This window comes from Colias croceus, chromosome 22, assembly GCF_905220415.1.
Source record: "Colias croceus chromosome 22, ilColCroc2.1".
In the NCBI taxonomy this organism is placed as follows: domain Eukaryota; kingdom Metazoa; phylum Arthropoda; class Insecta; order Lepidoptera; family Pieridae; genus Colias; species Colias croceus.
Genome location: NC_059558.1, coordinates 1,886,366 through 1,908,793, shown reverse-complemented (window position 1 = coordinate 1,908,793; position 22,428 = coordinate 1,886,366). Strand labels below are relative to the sequence as shown.

The window sequence follows — 22,428 nt, the reverse complement described above, 5'->3', positions numbered from 1 at the left end:
ACTTCTATTATGACACTTTAAATTAACATTTTATAAAATATCATATCCATCAGAGACTCAATGAAGTATTCATTAATATTAAATAGGCAATGAAATTAATACTGTAATATAATATTTATAGTTTATTCATGCTTAATGAATGCCATAATACTGAAGTTTTTATTATGCCATATAATTATCTCATAATATGAAATAAAGAGTTAATACGTTATTATCTTTCTGTTTATTATCTTTTAAATTTATGTAATAACTTTTAAGTCCTCTTATTACTTTAAAGACTGCATACGCAATATCTTACAACACTACTTACTACGTTTATCAATAAAACTATCATACACACCAATATGTACATTAAAACAAAGTGTTAATCTTCCTATTCCTATGACAGTTATTTAAACTACGATTAAACTTAAATTTATACCCGTTTTCATCGGTATACATTTCGGTGACTTCGTTTTCACCGCGGTAATCGGTATATGTGTCACTATACCTTTCATTATCACTTGTATCAGGTCTGCTTCTTTGTCCAATGTCTTTAAAACAGTCGCATTGGGCTCGTCTCTGTCCGTCACTGTTGGATCGCCTTGCGTAGGTGCCCTGTCTGTACCCGTAGTCCTTACCTAACTGTCAATCTCTGACGTCAGTTGTCAGTGTGAACCTTGCAGACTCGCTGATGGAATCATCACGAACTTTGAGCCGTCGGTTTCCATTCATGTGTTCGATGAAGGAAGTGTTGTTTGTGTTCCTGATGTCTCTGTGTATGTTGTGGTTGGATGGGGAGAGGTGTGTGAGTCTGTAGCTAGCGCAAGAGTCGTTACGTCGAACGATTGTTCTGGTGGTACCGGCGCGGGAGCTGCCTATTGGAGCGAAGGAGGTTCCATTCTGTTCAGGGGGCGCTCCAAAACAGCAACACAGGCATTTGAAATAGGACCGGTGGAATTCCCGCCTGAACTTGCCTGGAACAAAAATAAATAGTTTGATGTGGATCTTTTTACCAACAAATAAGAACTTAAAGGTGTAGGTGACGCACACAGTTTAGATTTGGAAGAAATAAAAGTGCGAATAAAATGTGAAGTCGAAATAAAGATCGGGGAATAACGTGGTTTGGGGATCATGCGGATAAATAAAAATGACACAAATACGTGTAACAAAAATATTAAATGCATGCGGTTCCCGATGAAAATAATATTTAAAGTATTCAAACCAATGGCGAGTAGATACACTGACCTGAAAACCCTGGGAAACCTGCAAGCAAAATATTTCTGTGACGTATTTTAGAGCGAAAGAACAGAAGTACAGATAAAATAGAAATAGAAGAGTAAATAAAATAGATGATGTTTAACAGAGAAAATATGCAATGTCTTAAAATATAGATTCTAGATGATAAAATTATTGTTGCTTATGAAGGTATTGTTTGGATTACGAATATCATCATTATCCATTAAAACGACTCATATTTTGTATATTCAATGAAGGGATATTAATTTACATCTCCCTTTTAAATTGTAATTAAAACCCAACACAGCGAGCTGTTTCATGATATCTGCTGTCAAAATGACCTATAATATGTATAAAGGCCAAGGCCAAGCCAAGTTCACACTGCTACACTGCTTCGCGCAGCATTTGGTTCAGGAGGCTACTCGCTATGTGTGTACCCGCCTAATGACGTAATACATACAAGTATCTTAGTCTCAAACTAAGTTAGAGATAAGTCGCTGATAGGAAAATAAATTTAAACTATACACTTCATAAAATAATAAATTCGTAGAAAAAAAAATGTGTGCGTGTACTAGTGTACACACGTAAGAAGTGAAACTACTTTATGACTTTATTTTTCAAAAAATAATTTACTGTATGCAACTTTACAGAAATACGTCGAATCACGCGTGGAAGAAGAAAAAGATGGCGCGTAACGGAAAAATGTCACGCGTAACGAAAAAATGTTACAATAATTTTTTTTCCAACCCCGATAAAGAATTTCCGCTTCAAAAATACTTCTAATATTCGCTTATATAATAGACAGTGTTCTGTAATTTTACTGCAATATAATATGTTATAAGCAAAAATACCCTTGAAATAACACAGTGTCATAAAACAGTGAAAATAAAATAATACTTAATCAGACTGCTTGTACTTTTCTTTCCTTTGTAGCTTTGTGAAGACATCTTTGTAAATAGTCTATTGTTCTTATTTTGTTAATATAGCTTCAGATTACGTGGTTCTTAAGATAAGGGTACATTAGTGGGATGAAAGTTTCATGAAGTGTTTGTCTGTGTGTTCCTGTTGAGATACAATGTTAAGTATGATACGGTTTACCTTATTATGTAGGGCAGTGTTTATACTAAATAAACTTTATAAATACTTGGAAATAAAGATTATAGGGCGATATAAAACTTGTCTTTTCTTTTAAATATTTAAGAAACATTATTATTTTGAGTAAAAATTGTATGCTTACGCGAATTCATTTCGATGATTTTTTCGGTTTATATTTTGGTTTAAATTTTTATTTCAGAGGATACGTGCATAAGAAATAGATTAAGTGTTTTATGAAAGAAAACAAGGACACAAAATATAGTGAAATAATTATAGTTATTGTCAGACGAGACTATGAGCGTATTTAAATCAAGAGCTGTGCCACGCGGTTTTACCCGCATTGCTCCGCTCCTATCGGTCTTAGCGTGATAATATATAGCCTATAGCCTTCCTCGATAAATGGGCTATCTAACACCTAAAGAATTTTTCAAATCGGACCAGTAGTTCCTGAGATTAGCGCGTTCAAACTAACAAACAAACAAACATACAAACAAACAAACTCTTCAGCTTTATAATATTAGTATAGATAATTTAAATAATAATATGGATAATATAATATCATAATTCATATTATACTTTGTAACTGTCCTATTATCCAATCGGGTAACAAAGAGAAAATAATAACCTTTATAGAAAATTTCTTCAATAGTGCCTTTAAGGAGTATGCTGGACGTCAAACAATTTTATAATGAGCAAGCAATATGGAACTGATATTTGCAGTTAGATAAAATATATTATTTACTTGTGTAATATAATATTTTTAATATAATAATGTCACTGTATTATTTAATATTTTCAATAACAATAAAGTTGCTTCCCGCCGTCTGTACCTGCTTATGTTTAGATCTTTAAAACTACGCTTCCGATTTTGATGCGGTTTTTTTTAATACATAGAATTACAGTGTTAAATTTTGGACAAAGCGGGCGAAGCCGCGGACGGAAAGCTTGTGTACAAGATTGTCTCATTAGCGTGGCAATAATTTAGATAAAAAAAGTTTGCCCTTGTGGATTTGGTGCTAACAATTTTAAAAATATTGTATGAACAATAATAATAGATACTTATATAGTGGTTGTTCAAAATATTTAATATACTTACAACAGCCACGTTTTGCTGTGAAAAGTTATTTTCAGTCAATGCAAAAACCAATTAAACATTTTATATATTACTAGCTGTCCTGCAAATGTTGTTCTGCCTTACTCTTATCACTTAGGGATATGAAAAATAGATTTTGTATAATGTTTACTCCTACCCGATATGCATACAAAATTTCATGCGAATCGGTCCAGCCGTTTTGGAGGAGTAGTACAAACACCGCGACACGTGAATTTTATACATCAGAAAGAAACAAATAAGTAAGTATACCTCAATGCTTTTGTTTCAGTGCTTTATTTAGATATAACCGACTGACCCGTCTGAAATATTTATTTATTAATTTTATATAGAATATAACGATGTTTACAAAAGTTTATTTTTATAAATAAATTATTATTTTTTTATCGCAAGCAATTTTATTAATAACCTATTTTCTCGTATACAGAACCCTAAAAAAACAAATTAAAGTCACTATTAATAGGAAAAGGCCATATAACGTGTTCTTAAAAGCTTTTTAATTACTAAAGAACCAACATAACTGGCCTTCTGCCCACACAAGGCAAGCATAGAATTTTAAATTCATTTCGCCTACGCCTTAACCTTTATGTAAGTTTGTCCCCTTGTGGGGTAAATGCACATCTATTTTTCTAATCGAATTTTAAAGTGAAACTTTTTAAGCTCGTTGAGAGCTAGCGCGCACGAGCAACTTTGTCTCCGCAACTATTTTGTCTCTCCCATCAATTGTATGGGGAGTTGCGTCGCTACGTGCGCGCACTTTCATACTAGCCCATGGGGTGGGAGAGACAAAATAGTTGCGGAGACAAAGTTGCTAGTGCTCGCTGGCTCTGAGAGTATAAACGTCACGTCATGGCAATACCGTCACGTCATGGAGTAAGGCGCCGTTTTTGGTATCTTTGAATCATGCCAAAGAAGTTTCACTTCTGACACGTGTGCTTGGTATAGGTACACGCTCTTTTTTGCAATTGTATCAGTTTTACTTATTAACAAGCTTGGTACAGTGGTTGACGCGTTAGCGTAGCACCGGTAGTGGTCCTGGGTTCCATTCCCGGTGGAGACGAAGAAAAAAAAATGTCTCGGTCTGGCAGGACACAGAAGGCTGATCTTGTCCCTAAAGAAAATCGATCAGTGAAACAGATGTATAATGCATCTGCCCCTTACCCCACTAGGGGACATGGGACTTCACTCTTTTTTCTTTATGTACAAGAATAAATCTGCAAGAACACGGAATAATTTCTATTTTTCTTTATACAAGAATGTATCTGCGAGAAATGAACGATTTATTTATATATTTCAGTGCAAATGTTGTTTAAATATTATCGACTCATTCGTTCAAAATATTAAGTACCTGTATGAATGACAGAGGAACGTAAGAAAGAAGATGAAATATAAATAATATTAAAATATAAGGATTATGAGAAAAACAATACCAGACACTAAATAATTATTTAAATTTTATAGTCACTATACGCGAGCTTTTTATAAATTATTATTTCAGGAATAGTTTCCAAACACTTTTTACCAACTGCATACAATAATATAGTCAAAGAGACGATATATTTTCTTTTATTATTGAAATTAGAGATTCTCGTTTTGTTAAATTATTCTGCATTTTAAGCAACAGACATACGGAAATTTCATATTATATGTATGTATTTCAATAGTGGTAATTTGTTACGCAAATGCAAAAGCTTATTAATTTACTTAATAATTATCAAATGTTTAAAAGTTTTCCAATTAATTGTTAAAATGTATACAAGCATGCTGTCTTCAAAAGTTCTCGGCTTCACATAGTTAGGTACGTTTAATTTAGAAGACTGATAGGATTTGATTGTTTGTATGTAATGTTTTAACTTGAAAACTACTGAAACTGAAGTAAAGTGTACGTAGTTTTTGATTCAATGAAGCATGCTATGAAATTGTTAATTATGACGATTTTGAACTTAAGTCTGACATATATTTTTTGGCAATTTATGAGAGTTCAAAAATGCATACAAACCTTTATATACAACAAGAGAAATAATCAAGTCATTGACCTATTCCATTACCGTTCATTTTATTGAAAAAGTGATAATTCTGCGTTAAAAACAACCGACTTCAAACTTGCACTTGCATCATTTACAAATCTAGGTATCCGAAAAAAATTTTTATGGGACCATTTCGACACCATCCCTCATCGAACCAAAAAAGAATCACGTAAATCGGTTTAGAAACCTCGGAGTAATCGGTGCACGTACATAAAAAAAAAACATACCGGCCGAATTGATAACCTCCTCCTTTTTTTTGAAGTCGGTTAAAAGGGGACCCTATAACTATGTGTTAGATCACAGATTCGTGTGTTAGACTTACCACTCATGAAGTTGTATATGAGTGGGTTGACCGCTGAGTTGGCGTAGCACATGACATGCGAGATCAGTGAAATACATGTCATTATGTCGCTTTGCTGCACGTCGTATGCCACCCTGGGGAAGAGAAATTGAACGTTATTCACTTTACTTTAACGTGCTTAATTGTATGGCGTATGAGAAGTGTTTTTTGTTTCCTATTATTCGGTTCCAAACTGACTAATGGAATAGGGCATAAGGTATATAATTGATTGACATATAAGTTGGTGTTTATTTCAAAACACGTTGAAGTCAGCATGAGAAATAGAAATTATTAGATAATTAATTAAGAAATGAGTTAGTTAATGGATAAAGTATATAAATTATAGGCGTATGAGTGAGTTTTTAATGTCTCTGAGTTGTTTGTATGTTTATACGCCGTATGGTTCACTCGGAAATATAAAATGAAGTATCTATGGTAATCATTAGTCATATTATGTCTGAGAAATAAACTCATATGAGTGACTTTTGTGTGAGGCAAACATTTTAAAAGAATATCATAAATTGGTTCCAAAACGGAGACCTACGAGCTTATATTTTATTTTGCAATGTTGCAGTATGTAATAATGGTACAAACTAAACCAAAGTTTTAATATTTATTGAATTTATTGTGTACTAGTGGTCCGCCCCGGCTTCGCCCGTGGTACATATTTCGCAATAAAAGGTAGCCTATGTCCTTTCTCGGGTATCAAAATATCTTCATACCAAATTTCATGCAAATTGGTTCAGTAGTTTAGGCGTGATTGAGTAACAGACAGACAGACAGACAGAGTTACTTTCGCATTTATAATATTAGTATGGATTTTGGTGCTATAAGTTTAACAAGAACAGTTTAAACTCTCGTTATAAACTAGCGTCGTGATTTTTAAAATAAACTTTTCCATATTGTAAAATGTAAACTACAATAGTTCTTTCTAGTTCTTTAAAGTGATATCCGTTATCCGGACATGCGATAAATCCATAAGTTTATCCTAAAGAAATATCGCAGAGGGGAATAATATGAATTTTTCTTTGGCTGCAACGATTTAACTTTAAAACAAAGTTAAACATTATTTTATCATTAGTTATAGAAATTTAACCGAGAAGGTATTACAGGCTATTTTTATGCTGATTAAATAAACAAATAAATATTCAGGACAATTTTCACACACGGCACGATCTGCTCCCATACTAAGCTTTCGCTTGTGTTATGGAGACTAGATGGCTGATAAACATACATAATTATATAACTTTTTAATAGGTAAATACTTATAATATAGATAATTACCGCCCAGACACAGAGCAAACATCTATGTTCATCACATAAATATTTGTTTGCCCCGGGTGGGAATCGAATCCACGACCTTTGGCTTGGAAGGCCAAATCAATCATAACTAAGCTTAGTTTTCAGCGCCTATAGCCTTTTAAAAGGTGTTGTTAAATTGAATTTATGTATTCATTTTAATCAACTTTGATTAAAATAAATGAACATCTGATGAAGAGTGCAATATTTTCCTACATTTCAGTAAAAAGTAATGCCGTGTTCAAATAAAAGTATCATAGTAATGAATCTTAAATGCATAATTAAAGTGTTACTCATACAAAAACGATAACACCCCAGAAATTCTACCATAAAAGTACGAAGTGCTGGCGCTTAATTGAAATTTTGAATTGTCAAAGCCAGTCGGCACGTGGCGAACCATAATGAGTGTTATTTCAACCAGACGCTCGCTCCAGTGTTTTGTGCTCGAAAACTATGAAAAATAGCAATTACTTACTCTGGATAACGATACGAATATTTATAGTTTTGCAAGCACTTTCCTGTGAAAGCCTGTTTTTTATAGCGTTGATATTGGAGTGTAGCAAAATTAAAGAACACGCTTTAGTTCAATAAAATTATAATTACTACTGTAACAGCCTCTTATCTATTTGGTAGGTGAACAAAGTTTGAATTAAACCTATACGTTAATTGTGGAACAAAATTTGAATTTAATCAGTCCATTTAAAGTCAAAATCGAGACTAAAGGAGCCAATTAGAAACAGACATAAATACAAGCGTGTTAATAATTTATATTTTTTAGATTAATTATTCATTGTGTATTTTAATTTTTATTTATTTACTTTTTTCCATTGAGATAATATTAATATGGAGCAGACACCACGAACAAAATCTGTGCGCCAAGCGCGGCGGCGCGGCGCGCGCGAATGACGGCTAGACAGTCATAGATTATGCGATGTCACTGACTCACCGCTATAGAGGCGACACTTTGTTTCATTCTGTCTATTTTATTGGGTGCCACTCCTTACATGCACGTTGACTTGAAATTTTCTTTGTACTTACTTAATATTTATTTTAGGTATAAACTGACTTTACTACGCGGGGCTAACAATATCTGGCATATAATATAGGATGATGTAAATAGTGACGTCATATGGAATAATTTAATTTTTTCGTGTTTTAGGTTCAGTCAGGGCTATGGGAAGTTTTATTCCTTACAAATTGAGCCTTTTTTAGAAAAAAAAAATAATTTTTCCCTTTCTTCACGGCCCAGACATGGAAACCTTGAATAGAAAAAATATTAATTACTTATCTCTGAACTAGCGGTCCGCCCCGGCTTCGCCCGTGGCACAATATTTCGCAATAAAAAGTAGCCTATGTTCTTTCTCAGGGTCTTAAGATTGTCTGTGCCAAAGGAGAATGCCCATGAAAGTATGGACCACAGTACAGTGTTGCGTCAATGCCAGAGTGGTTTTGGAGGGTTCTTCGATATTCCAAAGATTTTTACCAATTGATTTTTGTGTGATAAAAACAGGGGTTTTCAAGATATTGAGAAAAATGGGAAATAACCTCAAAACTTAAATAACCCCTATTTAGTTAGGTTTATGTGTGATTTAGGTAACATTTTATCGTCCAAAGGTTATTTTTCGATTTACATATATAATCTATGCGTAGAGCTTATGCTTTCAGACAAAGTCTATCTGTTCATCGGCTAGTGTAGGTAGGCACCAGAAATCTTCCGGGACGGATTTCAAGAAAACCTAAATATATACTTAAAAAATGCCAATTGAGTTTTTATTCGGTTTACATGTTGTTGTTGTTGTTGTTTGAATCATTTTTTCACTACATATTCGAAGAAAGAAACAAATAAGAAATAACTGGTTACCTACCAAGCTATGTCATAATAATATTTTTTTTTATATATATACATATTTATATTATTTTACTTCACTATCTTTGTTAAAACAACCTATAGTGTATAAACAATACCCTATAGAGTGATTTTATGTTAATTGATTTTTTTTGTAATTCAATGAAAACAATAATCGATATTAATACATTTAGCTATTTACCATAGTAAATGTAAAAAGTTACCGCTTGGTTACCGTGGTAACCGGTAATGGACACTAAATGTTATAATAACGGATCTAAACAATTACATGTCTTATTAGATTTTACAAAACATTCCCTGTTCAAAATATATTTTCCGATGGTAAGAAGGCCTCTAAATTGCCGAGATTTTTTTTAATAGTATTGTTGTCTTGATGCATGAGAAAAACCAGTACCAAAAATGGGCATTCTCCTTTCATCAAAATCGGTCCAGTAGTTTATGAGCCAATTACAAGCAAACAAACAAACAAAGTTTTCCTCTTTATAATATTAGTGCAGATAAATAAATAATAATTCAATTATACGTTCAAGTCAGTAGCTTATACAATATCAATTAAAAACTTGATTAAAATCAATTAACAAAAAAAAAATTGGTGATTGAGTAATTGATTTTCATATTTCATGATTTCACCTTTTTTCAATTAACAACCAGTCTATGCTTTTCTAAATATGTAAAATTATTATTTTATACTATAAAAATATACGCCAGCAAATATTACTAACAACACTTATTTCATGCCCAATGTCATATCTTAAATTTTTAATCTATGACAAAATGTCGCCCGCCAAAAATTTTGCTCTAACTAAGTTTTAAAAATTATTATCTAGTTACTTACTGATGAAAAGTTATTCCTTTGCACTTTTCCGTATTCTTTGTATTATTTGTGCAATATCGTAACACACACGTAGGCATATTTGATGCGTTTCACTTTAAAACAAATAAAAAATGAGCGTGACGTTCGCGCCAAAGAGCGAGCAAGCGACTGAGTGCAGTTACGCCACATGACGTATGTTGAGTGGAACATAAGTGATGTAGGCGGTATCGACTCCATATTAATATTATCTCAATGCTTTTTTCCGTGTTTTTATGTTCCATTGATTATTATATGTGACATGTAAATTTTTATATTTTATGATTGTGACTTGTGAGGTTAATTTTTATATGTACATTAGTGATTTTTGTGTTTTGTGTTTGTAATGGGTCTTTGTTACTCTTAAATAAAGAATTTATTATTATTGTATTATTTTAATCAATCAATTTAAAACAACAAGAAAAAGTACTAATTACTATTCAAAAGCCAAATCAACTGCTAACTTGATCCCAGCGTATGTTATTCCTAAGAGAATTCTATCCTAACAATGCCATACTCATACGTTCATTCTATGAAAAGCTATGAAGCTATTAGCTACACTCATATTTCAAGCTATAAAAACCAGGTTTGCTGGGGACAATGTGCTTGCAAACTTCTATGAATACGTATCGTTGTGCAGAGTAATTGCTATTATAACACGCTTATATTAGCTTCTCCTGTTTGTTTGTATGTAACTGACTCTTTTAGGCTCGATTGTGACTTTGGATGATTTTTTCAAACTCTGTACACTTATCAAGAAGCTGGACTATTAAATTTTATTGTTAACATGCTTGTATTTATGTCTGTTTCTAATTGGCTCCTTTAGTCTCGATTTTGACTTTAAATGGACTGATTAAATTCAAATTTTGTTCCACAATTAACGTATAGGTTTAATTCAAACTTTGTTCACCTACCAAATAGATAAGAGGCTGTTACAGTAGTAATTATAATTTTATTGAACTAAAGCGTGTTCTTTAATTTTGCTACACTCCAATATCAACGCTATAAAAAACAGGCTTTCACAGGAAAGTGCTTGCAAAACTATAAATATTCGTATCGTTATCCAGAGTAAGTAATTGCTATTTTTCATAGTTTTCGAGTAAATCTTTGCTACTGTAGTTTGAACTGGTATTAAAAGAGGATTTTGGAATAGTCAGCCAAATGCTCTCCGATTGTGTGCAAGGTGTAATATGACAAAAAGCCGAAAGACTTTTTTTGACACATATTAACACTCCTCCACCTCTCTTTTTATGTTTACGGTCGTATCTAAAAACGTCATAATTTTTATTATTGCAGATTTCTGTGTTCAATATACCATCGCAAAGCCAACTCTCAGTAATAATTATCAAGTCGTAACTACTACTTTCAATATTTTTATAAAGTAAATGTAATTTAGTGCGCAAACCACGAGCATTCTGATAATAAATACTAAGAGTATTTAATACTGCCATTGAATTTAGTTAAGAATAAAAATAAATAAAATAAACGCTGACGAGAGAATAATATATCAAGAATGTCGTGGTTACGCAAAATATACTTCGGTGCTACTATATTATGTTTTAAAATGTTGCAGTACAATGTTAATATAATAAAAAGTAAATGTATCGTTAGAAAATACATTGTACACAAATAAATCATAATATTGAGGGTAGTTTGAAATAGTGCTTTATTACTATGCGGTGTTGTAAAATGTGGACATACTAACAGGGGTGATAAACACTTGGTATTGTGAAGTAATAGATATAAAATTGTATAAGTTTCAAAATTCATATAATTATAGTATAAATTGTGTATGAGTAGAAAGTTATAGTGTAATAATATAATGTTGTATATGGAACATTTGTAAAGTGAACTGGTATATCTTAACCTCGTGAAATTAATCTTGAAACGTAACAAAAGGCATATGAACAAAAGTTTACATTTCAAGATTTGCCTAAAAAATCCAACAAATCATTTTCCGAATTAATAGCCTTTGGTGGAGACTTTTCATTGCGACGAACATAAATAATACAGTTTCTCACCCAAACGTATTTAATATTGTATTCTTTTGCGCGAAGTTTGCAGTTGTTCAATAGGATTTTATTTGCTATTGTAAGGTGTTCGTTAACAAAAATTTTTGTCGCGTTGTCGGTGTAGTTGAGATCACTCGCGTTTAGTCCCTTCTGTTTATTGAATAATTTGAATTTAGCTAATAGATCGTCTTTACACCTTCTGTTTTTGAGCTTGGCGATTATTTTCCTAGGATGACCTTGTTTTTGTCGAATCGACTGCACCCTCGTAATGAACTCGATGTCTTCTTGCGCAAGAGTAGACCCGATAGTTGAAGATAGATGTAGGAGTATCTCAACTAAATTTTCATTCGACTTTTCGGGAATGCCCACCAGTTCTACGTTTAAAAAGCGTGATTTTTGCTGCGTATTTTGGTGTTCTAAGTTGATAACAGAAACCTTCTTCTCGAGATTGGAGATTATGATATCTTTTTTTGCAAGTTCTGAATTGATATTCTGAATTTGGCTACCTAAACTTACTATTTGAGCCTTAGACTTTTTTAACTCGTCTTTTAGGGATTCTACCATATTTAATTTCAAATCAATGTCGGCTAGTCTAGTGAAAATCTCCTCCATAACATTGGCATTAAACTTTGTAGTTAGTTCGTTTACTTCAAAACGCAATTGAGATACATTCTCCGGCAGAGATGTTAATGGTGCGAGCATCTCTTCTATTCTATTTAGTTGAACTTGATAAGGCGCTGGCGCTGGCTCTTCATGCACAGTAATATTCTTTGAAGCGGTATTAATTGGTTGCGGGCTCTTTCTGCAGTCTGGACACGTCCATGATGATTGCCTGTTACCCAACCGTCGCCAACCAATCTCCGTTAAGCTGACACAGTAGAAGTGGTATGTCATGCGGCAAAGTGAGCACTGGGCACCATCCAAAACATTTTCATCGCACCGTTTGCATAAATTATCCATACCAAGGGTTTGTAATCCCGGAAGATGTACGGACTGGTGATGACGTTGTGTAGATAAGAAATCGCCAGCAGTGATCGTATGAATATACACTGGTGAATGCGTCAATTGCGTATGAATGTCCAAACTTAACACTGAATTCACTTTTTAACTGGATATAATATTGAAGTGTTTGTGCAAAGTTGTAAACGTTTAACTTTTTCGAGAAATTGAACGGTAAGAACGTCCTTGTCACAGTAGGTTGACAGACTGCCTGACAGACTCGAAACGCAAAATGGCATGAAAATCATTAGTATGAGCCTGCGCAAACATTTCAGACGCTGAGCAATGTGCCTCGGCAAGCCCATCAGCATCCTAAACCCATTATTATATTGCACCCGTAATGCATTCATACTCTTTTTGGAGTACTTGAACCACAGGCTTCCCAATAGGCATTGGCAATAGGCTTTGAATAAAGGTTATTTTTGCCTCTTTGCTACACCGGGCGAACCTGTGGGCCAGCATATTGCATTTAGCCGCAGCCGCATTAAAAGTGCTTTGACATGCGTAATAATATATTATTATGTAACAACCAATTTATTATAAATTTATTAATACTGGTCAAAAAATAAGCGCTAATATAGGTACATAACAATAATTATTGCACGATTTATACACGTAATAACTATTTAGCGATCTTTGGCAAGTAATTTAATTTTTTTAATTAGGAAACACTTGATCATTAATTTGAGAAGACCTAGCGTGATGATATATTATATAGCGGCCTTATAAGCCGTCACTTTAACTCCCGCCACCTTCATTCGCGTCACTTTTACTTCCGTCACTTTACCTCCCGTCACTTTACCCCCCGCCACATTAACTCCCGTCACTTTAACTTCCGTCACTTTTACTTGCGTCACCTTACCTCCCATCACTTTAACTTGCGTCACTTTACCTCCCGTCACTTTACCTCGCGTCACTTTACCTCCCTTCACTTTAGCTTCCGTCACTTTACCTCCCGCCACATAACCTCCCGTCACTTTAATTCGCGTCACTTTAATTCGCGTCACTTTACCTCCCGTCACTTTAGCTCCCGTTACTTTACCTCCCGTCACTTTACCTTCCGTCCCTTTAACTTCCGTCACTTTAACTTGCGTCACATTACCTCCCGTCACTTTACCTTCCGTCACTTTACCCCCCGCCACATTAACTCCCGTCACTTTTACTTCCGTCACTTTACCTCCCGTCACTTTACCCCCCGCCACATTAACTTCCGTCACTTTACCTCCCGCTACTTTCACTCGCGTCACTTTACCTTGCGTCACTTTACCTCCCGCCACATTAACTCCCGTCACTTTTACTTCCGTCACTTTACCTACCGTCACTTTACCCCCCGCCACATTAACTCCCGTCACTTTTACTTCCGTCACTTTACCTCCCTTCACTTTAACTACCGTCACTTTAACTTCCGGCACTATAACTTTACCCGCCGTAATCCAGGTGCATTTCAGCATGGAACGACAACGGTAAGAAGGAACTGATAGATCTCTCTCGACCTATTCCACAGGACGGACTTCTTTCCGGGGTTGGGATGGGTTCTGAGGAGTGAAACTTGGGATATGCTGGAGGCTAAGTTGCCGGAAGCGTAAGTATAGCTTTAGAAACTAGAATATAAGTTGTTTTTGTATATATAGCTATATGTGTATACAGCTAAAAAAATTATTGTATTGTCACCGATCCTTGAAAAGTGTACAAAGTTTGAATTAAATCTGTCCGTTTTAAGTCGGAAAAAATCAAGTATACAACATATGAAGTCGGTTACACACTTGACAGTTATAGCCTTCCTCAATAATAGGACTATCTAACAGTGAATAAATTTTTCAAATCCGGTTGTGGTTCCTGACATAAACGCATTCAAACAAACAAATCAACTTTATTATATTAGTATAGATTTGAATGCGTCAAAACTCAATATTAAACTCTAACTCAAACATTTATTTATTCAATTAGACTTCTTTTAAAAGCACTTTTGTATGGTCATAACATTTTTTAACAATTACTAGGTACCGACTCGGCAAGCAGTATCTATGGAGAAGAACCGACATGAAACTTTAAATTCAAAATAGTTTAGGAATATATACGGTATTTGATGCTGCAGCTGATATTAGAAATAGATTTCAAGAATTAACTGGGCTGGGTTCAACTTCTTCAGACTATAAGTAGGTCATGAGATAGCATTGTCTTCATTAGAAATGCACGTCTATTGAATGAAGTTTCGGTATTTAATTTTTATTCTCTTTTATTTACAATTACTAATTAGTAATTTCTGAGAATGATACGAGTACGTATTTTTCCTACAATATTGTTGTTAAATAAGATACATCCTACTAATATTATAAATGCGAAAGTTTGTATGGATGTATGGATGTTTGTTACTCTTTCACGTAAAAACTACTGAACCGATTACAATGAAATTTAGCACACATATAGAGGGTAACTTGGAAAACCCGCATAGTTCCCGTTCCCGTGGGATTTCCGGGATAAAAACTATCCTATGTGTTACACATTTTTACACTTTGCAAACGCGGGCGAAGCCGCGGGCGGAAATCTAGTTATTTTATACTTTGCAAAGGTATTCGATGCCGCAAGAAACGCAATAAATTGAGTCTGAATTTAAATTTGAACCATGCTTTGGATTTATGAAAATAGAATTAAAATCAGTAAAGTATTATTTGAGCATATTGAAAACAATCAGACAAACGCAGCGGAGGGCCTTGTTTTATAATATAACTAGCTTACCGCCCGCGGCTTCGCCCGCTTGGTACCTAATAAATTATATCCTAAAACCATCCTCTTAAATTACTCTATCTATTAAAAAAACCGCATCAAAATCCGTTGCGTAGTTTTAAAGATTTAAGCATACAAAGGGACATAGGGACAGAGAAGGCGACTTTGTTTTATACTATGTAGTGATATAGTAGATAATGGTTAAAGTTATGTAGTATGGTGGGATATGCCGTAAATAAACAAATTAATGAGTAATGAATATATCAACCAATCTTACCTCAACACAGACAGCAGATGTACAGGGAAGTAGCAAACAGCGAACATGACGACCACGGCCACTAACATCTTGGCAGCTTTGCGTCGTGAGCGCAGCTGGCCCTCCGTGGACGCATTGGTGTGGATAGATGGTGTGGTGCGTCGGTTGGCGGCTAACCCTGGTGAATTAATGTTAGTGAATTAAAAGTAACCATGGTGGAGAATTTAGTCGTGGTAAGTTAAATTGTGTTATGTCAATGTATTGGTACTAAATAAATGATATTGATGTCATATCATATTATTCTTAGTTGGATTACATAGTATATGGAAATCTTCCTTAACAGGTGGATGTGTTGAACATCATTCAACTGATCATTAGTCAATGAAACTGTTTTAGACTGTAAAGTCGTTTTTTGCGTGGTTTTTCAACAAACACACAAAAATCTTTTAACGTATAAACTGTAGTGTAGTTATACGAATATCTTAAATTGTAATGAGTTGCAACACATTATTGCAAAACAAATATTAAATACATAGTTACATGTTATCATTAATGTCATTACTCCTATTTGTATAATTTCAAGTATCAAATTGGGTGTTGAAATTAGGCAAACAAATGAAGCGATATAATACGAAACTAATTGCAAATATTATGTACTAGATTTCTGCCCGCGGCTTCGCCTGCGCAGTCAAAGAAAAACCCGAATTGCTCCCGTTCCCGTGGGATTTCCGGGATTGCGTCATTTTCCCGGGATACAAAGTAGCCTATGTCCTTTCTCGGGTATCAAAATATCTCCATACCAAATTTCATGAAAAATGGTTCAGTAGTTTAGGCGTGATTGAGTAACAGACAGACAGACAGACAGAGTTACTTTCGCATTTATAATATTAGTATGGATTCCCATATTCCAATTTAAATTGTGTTTATAATTAAGACAACATTTTAATATAATTATTCTTCTACTTAAAGCTCGTAGGGTCTTGTGAATACTTAATCTTGAAATAATATTTTGATTGTCGTTTTAGCGGAAATGCATCTAGTTTATATTTTTCACTTGAGTTTGGTTTAATGAGATTTTAATTATTATTAAAAGTTTATGAATTTTTTAAGTTTTAGCCGGGAGTAGGTATGTACTTAGTAGGTGTGTTTCTAGACAGATACATTTTGGTTTTGGTATACTAATATGATAATATCTACAGTTCGAATACCTGTTTACATTTTATTATGATTGTAATATCTTTTTGAAGTGAAACTGCTTTAGGTGCGTTGAGAGTAAAATTTCAAGGTCGCACAGTCGGCAATACCGTAGCATCCTGGAATATGGCGACGATTTTTTTATCTAAGAATCTTGCCAAAAAAATTTCGGCAGACACGCCCTTTTTTATTTATTTTTTACCGTCAAAGGTACCATGACAGTAGACTGGAAACATGAAGATGATATTTTTTGTGAGTCTTAACTCTTAATTTACATAAGTATTTAATAGTGAAACCGTGGTGTAATTGTAGCACATTAAATTCTTTAAACAAAACATACAAACAATTTCCACACGGCCAAAGTATTAAGACACGCATTAAACAAGAGATCCCGAACCTTTTAGGGTTACGTATGTACGTACGTAGGGTACGTTCTGCGGTTACGTATAAAAGCTTTCATATCTATCAGGAAATGGTCCCTTCAGGGAATAAGTGATTTATTAAGGAAAGCCGTGTAGCCATCATAGCAAGCCTAGAGAGTATTGAGTTGTTATTTATGTATGTGTAAATATGTGCATGATGGAGTAGATGAGTAAGTAGAGAAAAAAGTAGGTAGTTTTGAAGTAAAAAAAAAAATACATATTATGTACCTAACTATATTTTCCTTTTTGTTTTGAATATTTCTTTAATCTAGCTTAAGGAATACATTATCGAATTATTATTATTTATAATTATTGTTAAATAATTGTTGTGGTAGCTAAAATTGTTAAACAAATGCTTGAAAAGTAATTTTGGGATTAAAATAATATAAAACTATAATATAAAGATTTTATAATATTAGGTCTGGATGTAAATATTAAAAATTATGTACACGAATTCAAATCCCACGAAATACATGCAAGGAAAATAAAAACAGTACATTACCCAAATCATTATGTGATTATATGTAGGAATCGCTAAGGCTACCATATTGACAAAGTTTTTAACGGACCAACTTGTAACTGGGAAATTCAAACAAATTGAACGAAGAGATGTTTTATTTAAGTTATCGGAATAACATCAGTTTCTCATCTAATAGTTCTGTGAACGATGGAGTGTATTTATTTTATAAGTTGTATGTAGTTCCGTGTTTTCTCTATAGGTTATTACTGTTGTTGCTTTTGATAAGTATCTGATAAACATTTGAAATCCATATGCAGGAAATACTAATTAACCATTATTTTTTTAACATAAAATTACAACCGTTTTCAAATAGTCTGAATGCATGAAAATACTTTGCGTTAAGTACAAAAAAATTGAGTAAACCAAAAATAAATACAGTCGAATTGAGAACCTCCTCCGTTTTATGAAGTTGCTTGAAAATACATACGAAAACCCAAAAGTAACCCAAAGTGTATTTAAAAGATGAATACTAGCGTTTAGCTACTATTATGTATTCTGTGATAATACTTAATACTCTATTACATTTATATAATGTTAGCGAGTAAAATATTTTTTTTTTTGATAAACTCCACAAATAGATGTAAAAACTGAAACATATTGTTCCTCGATAAATAAGCTATCTAACACCTAATGAATTTTTCAAATCGGACCCGAGATTAGCACGTTCAAACTCTTCAGCTTTAAAATATAGATAGTTTTTCGTTTCGTTATAGTTTGTTCGAACATGAGGCATGAGCATGTGGCTTGAGCATAAAGCATGAGCATGCGGCTTGTGCATGTAGCTTGAGCAAGTGGTATGAACATGCGGCATGAGCATGCGGCATGAGCATGCGGCTTGAGCAAGCGGCTTGAGCAAGCGTAGTGGTTTGAGCCTGTCATAGTTTATCTTGAAATGTAGCAATGTAAGAAATGTTTCGTGCATGGATCGTTCTCGCTTCATCATGCTCATTATCTCGCGGCGCTTCTTGAGCCAGTGGTGCCAGTTTGAGATGCATCTCGCACATTTGCATCTGTCTGTCAACAATTCTCCCTTTTAAAGTGGGTCAAAAGCGAGTCTGATACTTACAAACATACAGGGTAAGCTGATAAAAGCGTTCTTTTAATATAAGTCGATGTGATTAAATTTCTAACCGGACGGAGTCGCAGAAAACGCCTAGTATATCATAAAGGAAGATATAACCAGTCCTACGCCGACTTATGTTGATTAAAAAAGTTTTATTCTGTCTCGCTAGATAGGCTTTCCTTACGTAAAATTAATCATTTAAATATATTCGAAATCTGTCACTGTCTCGTGTCTCGCTGGAGGAAAATTAAATTCTTTTCCGGAGATAAAAAATGAGATACAGGCTTTTCTCGGTTAATAAAGAAGTTAACATGAACAAATATAAATGGACGAACTACGGACTTGGCAGTTTTGTTTTTAGAACAAAAGTAGGTATTAGGTACATTTGGGCTTTGAGTTTTTAGAACTTAATTTTGGATTATTTTAGGCTTTGAAAGTGTATAGAATAAGTTTTACATACAAGATTGTTTATCTATAAAACTTTAATTTTAAAACTACTTAGTTCTTTTACTAGTCCTCATTATTATTTACATAATATAACCAATAAACAAATATTTTAATAACAAATGAATAGGGTCCTCACAGAGCGAGTAGCCTCGCGAAGCAAGCGCGAAGCAGCTCGATCAGTGTGGATGTGGCTTGAGGAATACGACAGCAAGGGTCATTTCTCCCTATGAAAACCCACCTAATAAATGTTTTTAATTCCAAATTGTCCACCATTTTTAGACTATACCTTCTAGTTTTATTTCCAAAACTTTCAGAAGTTCTACAGAAGACAAAACTATATTCATTTTCTTGTGTCTGATTTTACGCGAGTATCATACGCGAGTAATTTATATTTAGAAATTAAAGACCTTAACGGATTTTAAACGCGATTTATTCATTATTAACCCACCCTTTCACTTTACTGCATAATATTGTGATATTATGCAGCCAGCGTGGTCACGGGGAGACTGAGACCTCTTTAATTTCCGAAAAATATACTTACAATTATTCTGACCTGGGCAGAGTTTATGCGACTCCGTGTGTCCAGGGATGTTGTCTGATCGCCAGAGGACCCTCACGATCTGGCAGTAGGCTATCATCATCAGCAGGAGGGGGAATCTGTTGAAAATCATTATTTTATTTACTTACTGTCATTTCTTATTTTATGAATGCTATTGTAATAATGTGAATCTTAATATTATATTGTTAGACGTAACTTTTGATTTAATATTTTTGTGGATGAGTAGTTGTCAACATAGTTGTCACTGTTTCCTGTCCGAACATGCTTAGCTGTCGTCACACCCCGGACACTCCATACAAAATTATCGTTTTGACAGTCACACTGTAGAGACTGCAAATGTGTGTGTTAACGCTTTATGGTTGGCACATTTTTGACTAGCGTAAAAAAAAATTCGCGTTTTTCTGATGAAATACATCCGTAAACAGCACAATATCTAACCATTTTCTACGAAAAACGATAATCACAAATCCAAAATAATAAAATTACTTTAAGTCAATTTGATTAATGTTGTCAATCTTCGTTGCGTATCGTCCCTGTAGAAAAATATGGACCATTTTATGTCTGATCGTGCGGGGTGAGGTAAGTGTTTAATTTTGGCGGGAGGCGGAGAGTGTCCGTTCTGTAGCGTTTAGCTACTATTATGTATTCTGTGCTGTCGTATACTATAAATTGCCGCGTTCCTTTGTCTCGTGGCGCATTCGTACGAATCGTGCCTAGGGGCTCGGACGTTGTTTATACGACGTTCGACCCAACTACCCTCACTTTGCTAATAGTCGTTGACTCGCTGCGTTTTGTTATCAACTACCTACATCAATTAGGTAGCTGTGTAGAATCGCAGTACATTCTTATTACATTTCAAACTAATATTTAACCCAGTCTCGCGTGTAATTTCTATTAATATATTCATAAATTGTGGACGTGAAATTTGAATCAAATAAATAACATTATCTCTATTAATTGTATGCTATTGTTATTGTTAACTGTTTTGAAAAGGTTGTTAGTATAAAAAACGAGATCTATATAATATACTTCATTAGATATTAATATTTTAGAGATTTTGAACAAAAAAAAAGTAGCAGAGTTTGTTGTGTTTTTTTAAAGCAACCATTTTCAAAATCCAACTTCTTTACACTAATAATACGATTTAAAAGAGCTTTTTAAATTTTTAACAATATAATTTTATGAAAGTTAATATACATAGTTATTAAACAACCTGATTTTACCCGTATTGCCGTGAAAACTAGTACGTGATGGCAAAACAGTGTCAAAGGTAACTTTGATATTCAAATACAAACTTTGCGCGCTTGGAAAACTAATAATGTTATGAATTTAATAAATATGAGACTATAGTTGCTTTTAGAACATTTTGCATACCAAATTATATTTTTAAGCTATTGCATAGCTTCTATCGCGGGCCTTGAGCGCGGGGACCGAATCGAGAAATTCCGTAACGAAAAAACCTCACGCTCCCTACTCCGACGGGCGGAGGTGTGGCTTGATGGCAATAGCTTTACCGCGGCAGTCCCCGAGTGAACACGTCGTTTTATTATCTACATGATAATGCAAAACGTAGCCATTAGAATCTTTCTATAATCTATAAGCTTTCCGTCCTGTTTTCAAAGAAAAACCCGAATAATTCCCGTTCCGTGGGTTTTACGGAATAAAACCTATATGTGTTAATTCAACCCTATATATGTGTGCTAAATTTCATTGTACCTAATCGGTTCAGTAGTATTTGTGTGAAAGAGTAACAAATACACATACATACACATACATCCATCGTCACAAGCTTTCGCATCTATATACTATTGATTATAAAACTCAAAGGTGACTGATATAGTGATCTATCAACGCACAGCCCAAACCACTGGACGTATCAGGCTGAAATTCAGCATGCTGGTAGATGTCACAACGTAGGCGTCCCCTAAGAAAGGATTTCCCGAAATTCTTGCGGGAACGGGGAAAAACGGGGATGCACGTACAAAGTCGTGGGCGGAATCTAGTCCATACTAATATTATAAATGCGAAAGTAACTCTGTCTGTCTGTCTGTCTGTTACTCAATCACGCCTTAACTACTGAACCAATTTGCATGAAATTTGGTATAGAGATATTTTGATACCCGAGAAAGGACATAGGATAGGTTTTATCCCGGAAATCCCACGGGAACGGGTTTTTCTTTGAAAACGCGAAAGCTAGTAATCTATATACATCAAAGTTGGTTCAGTATTTTTTGTCTCAAAATATAGCAACTAACATTAATTTTAAATTTATTCCAGATATAATAATATTATAAATACTGTCTGTGAAATATGTCCGTCTGTATTTTTATATATTTCAATCTTTCCTATATAGTATAGATTATAATATTTTGCCTAAGAACAAACAAAACAGAAAATAATAATATTTATGAAGAAAAGGGATGAA

At 34.0% G+C, this 22,428-nt stretch overlaps 1 protein-coding gene across 1 annotated transcript in view; it reads right to left on the bottom strand.

Annotated features, from left to right (window-relative positions):
• LOC123701642 (orexin/Hypocretin receptor type 1-like) overlaps nt 1-22,428 on the bottom strand; it is a 47,572-nt gene continuing 25,144 nt past the window's right edge. The window contains exons 4-7 of the mRNA XM_045649127.1: nt 19,986-20,101; nt 15,820-15,976; nt 5,774-5,886; nt 1-956 (exon numbers count right to left, since the gene is read on the bottom strand). Of these exons, the coding sequence (XP_045505083.1) occupies nt 628-956; nt 5,774-5,886; nt 15,820-15,976; nt 19,986-20,101 (715 nt within the window). The 3' untranslated portion in view covers nt 1-627. The remainder of the gene's footprint in view (nt 957-5,773; nt 5,887-15,819; nt 15,977-19,985; nt 20,102-22,428) is intronic.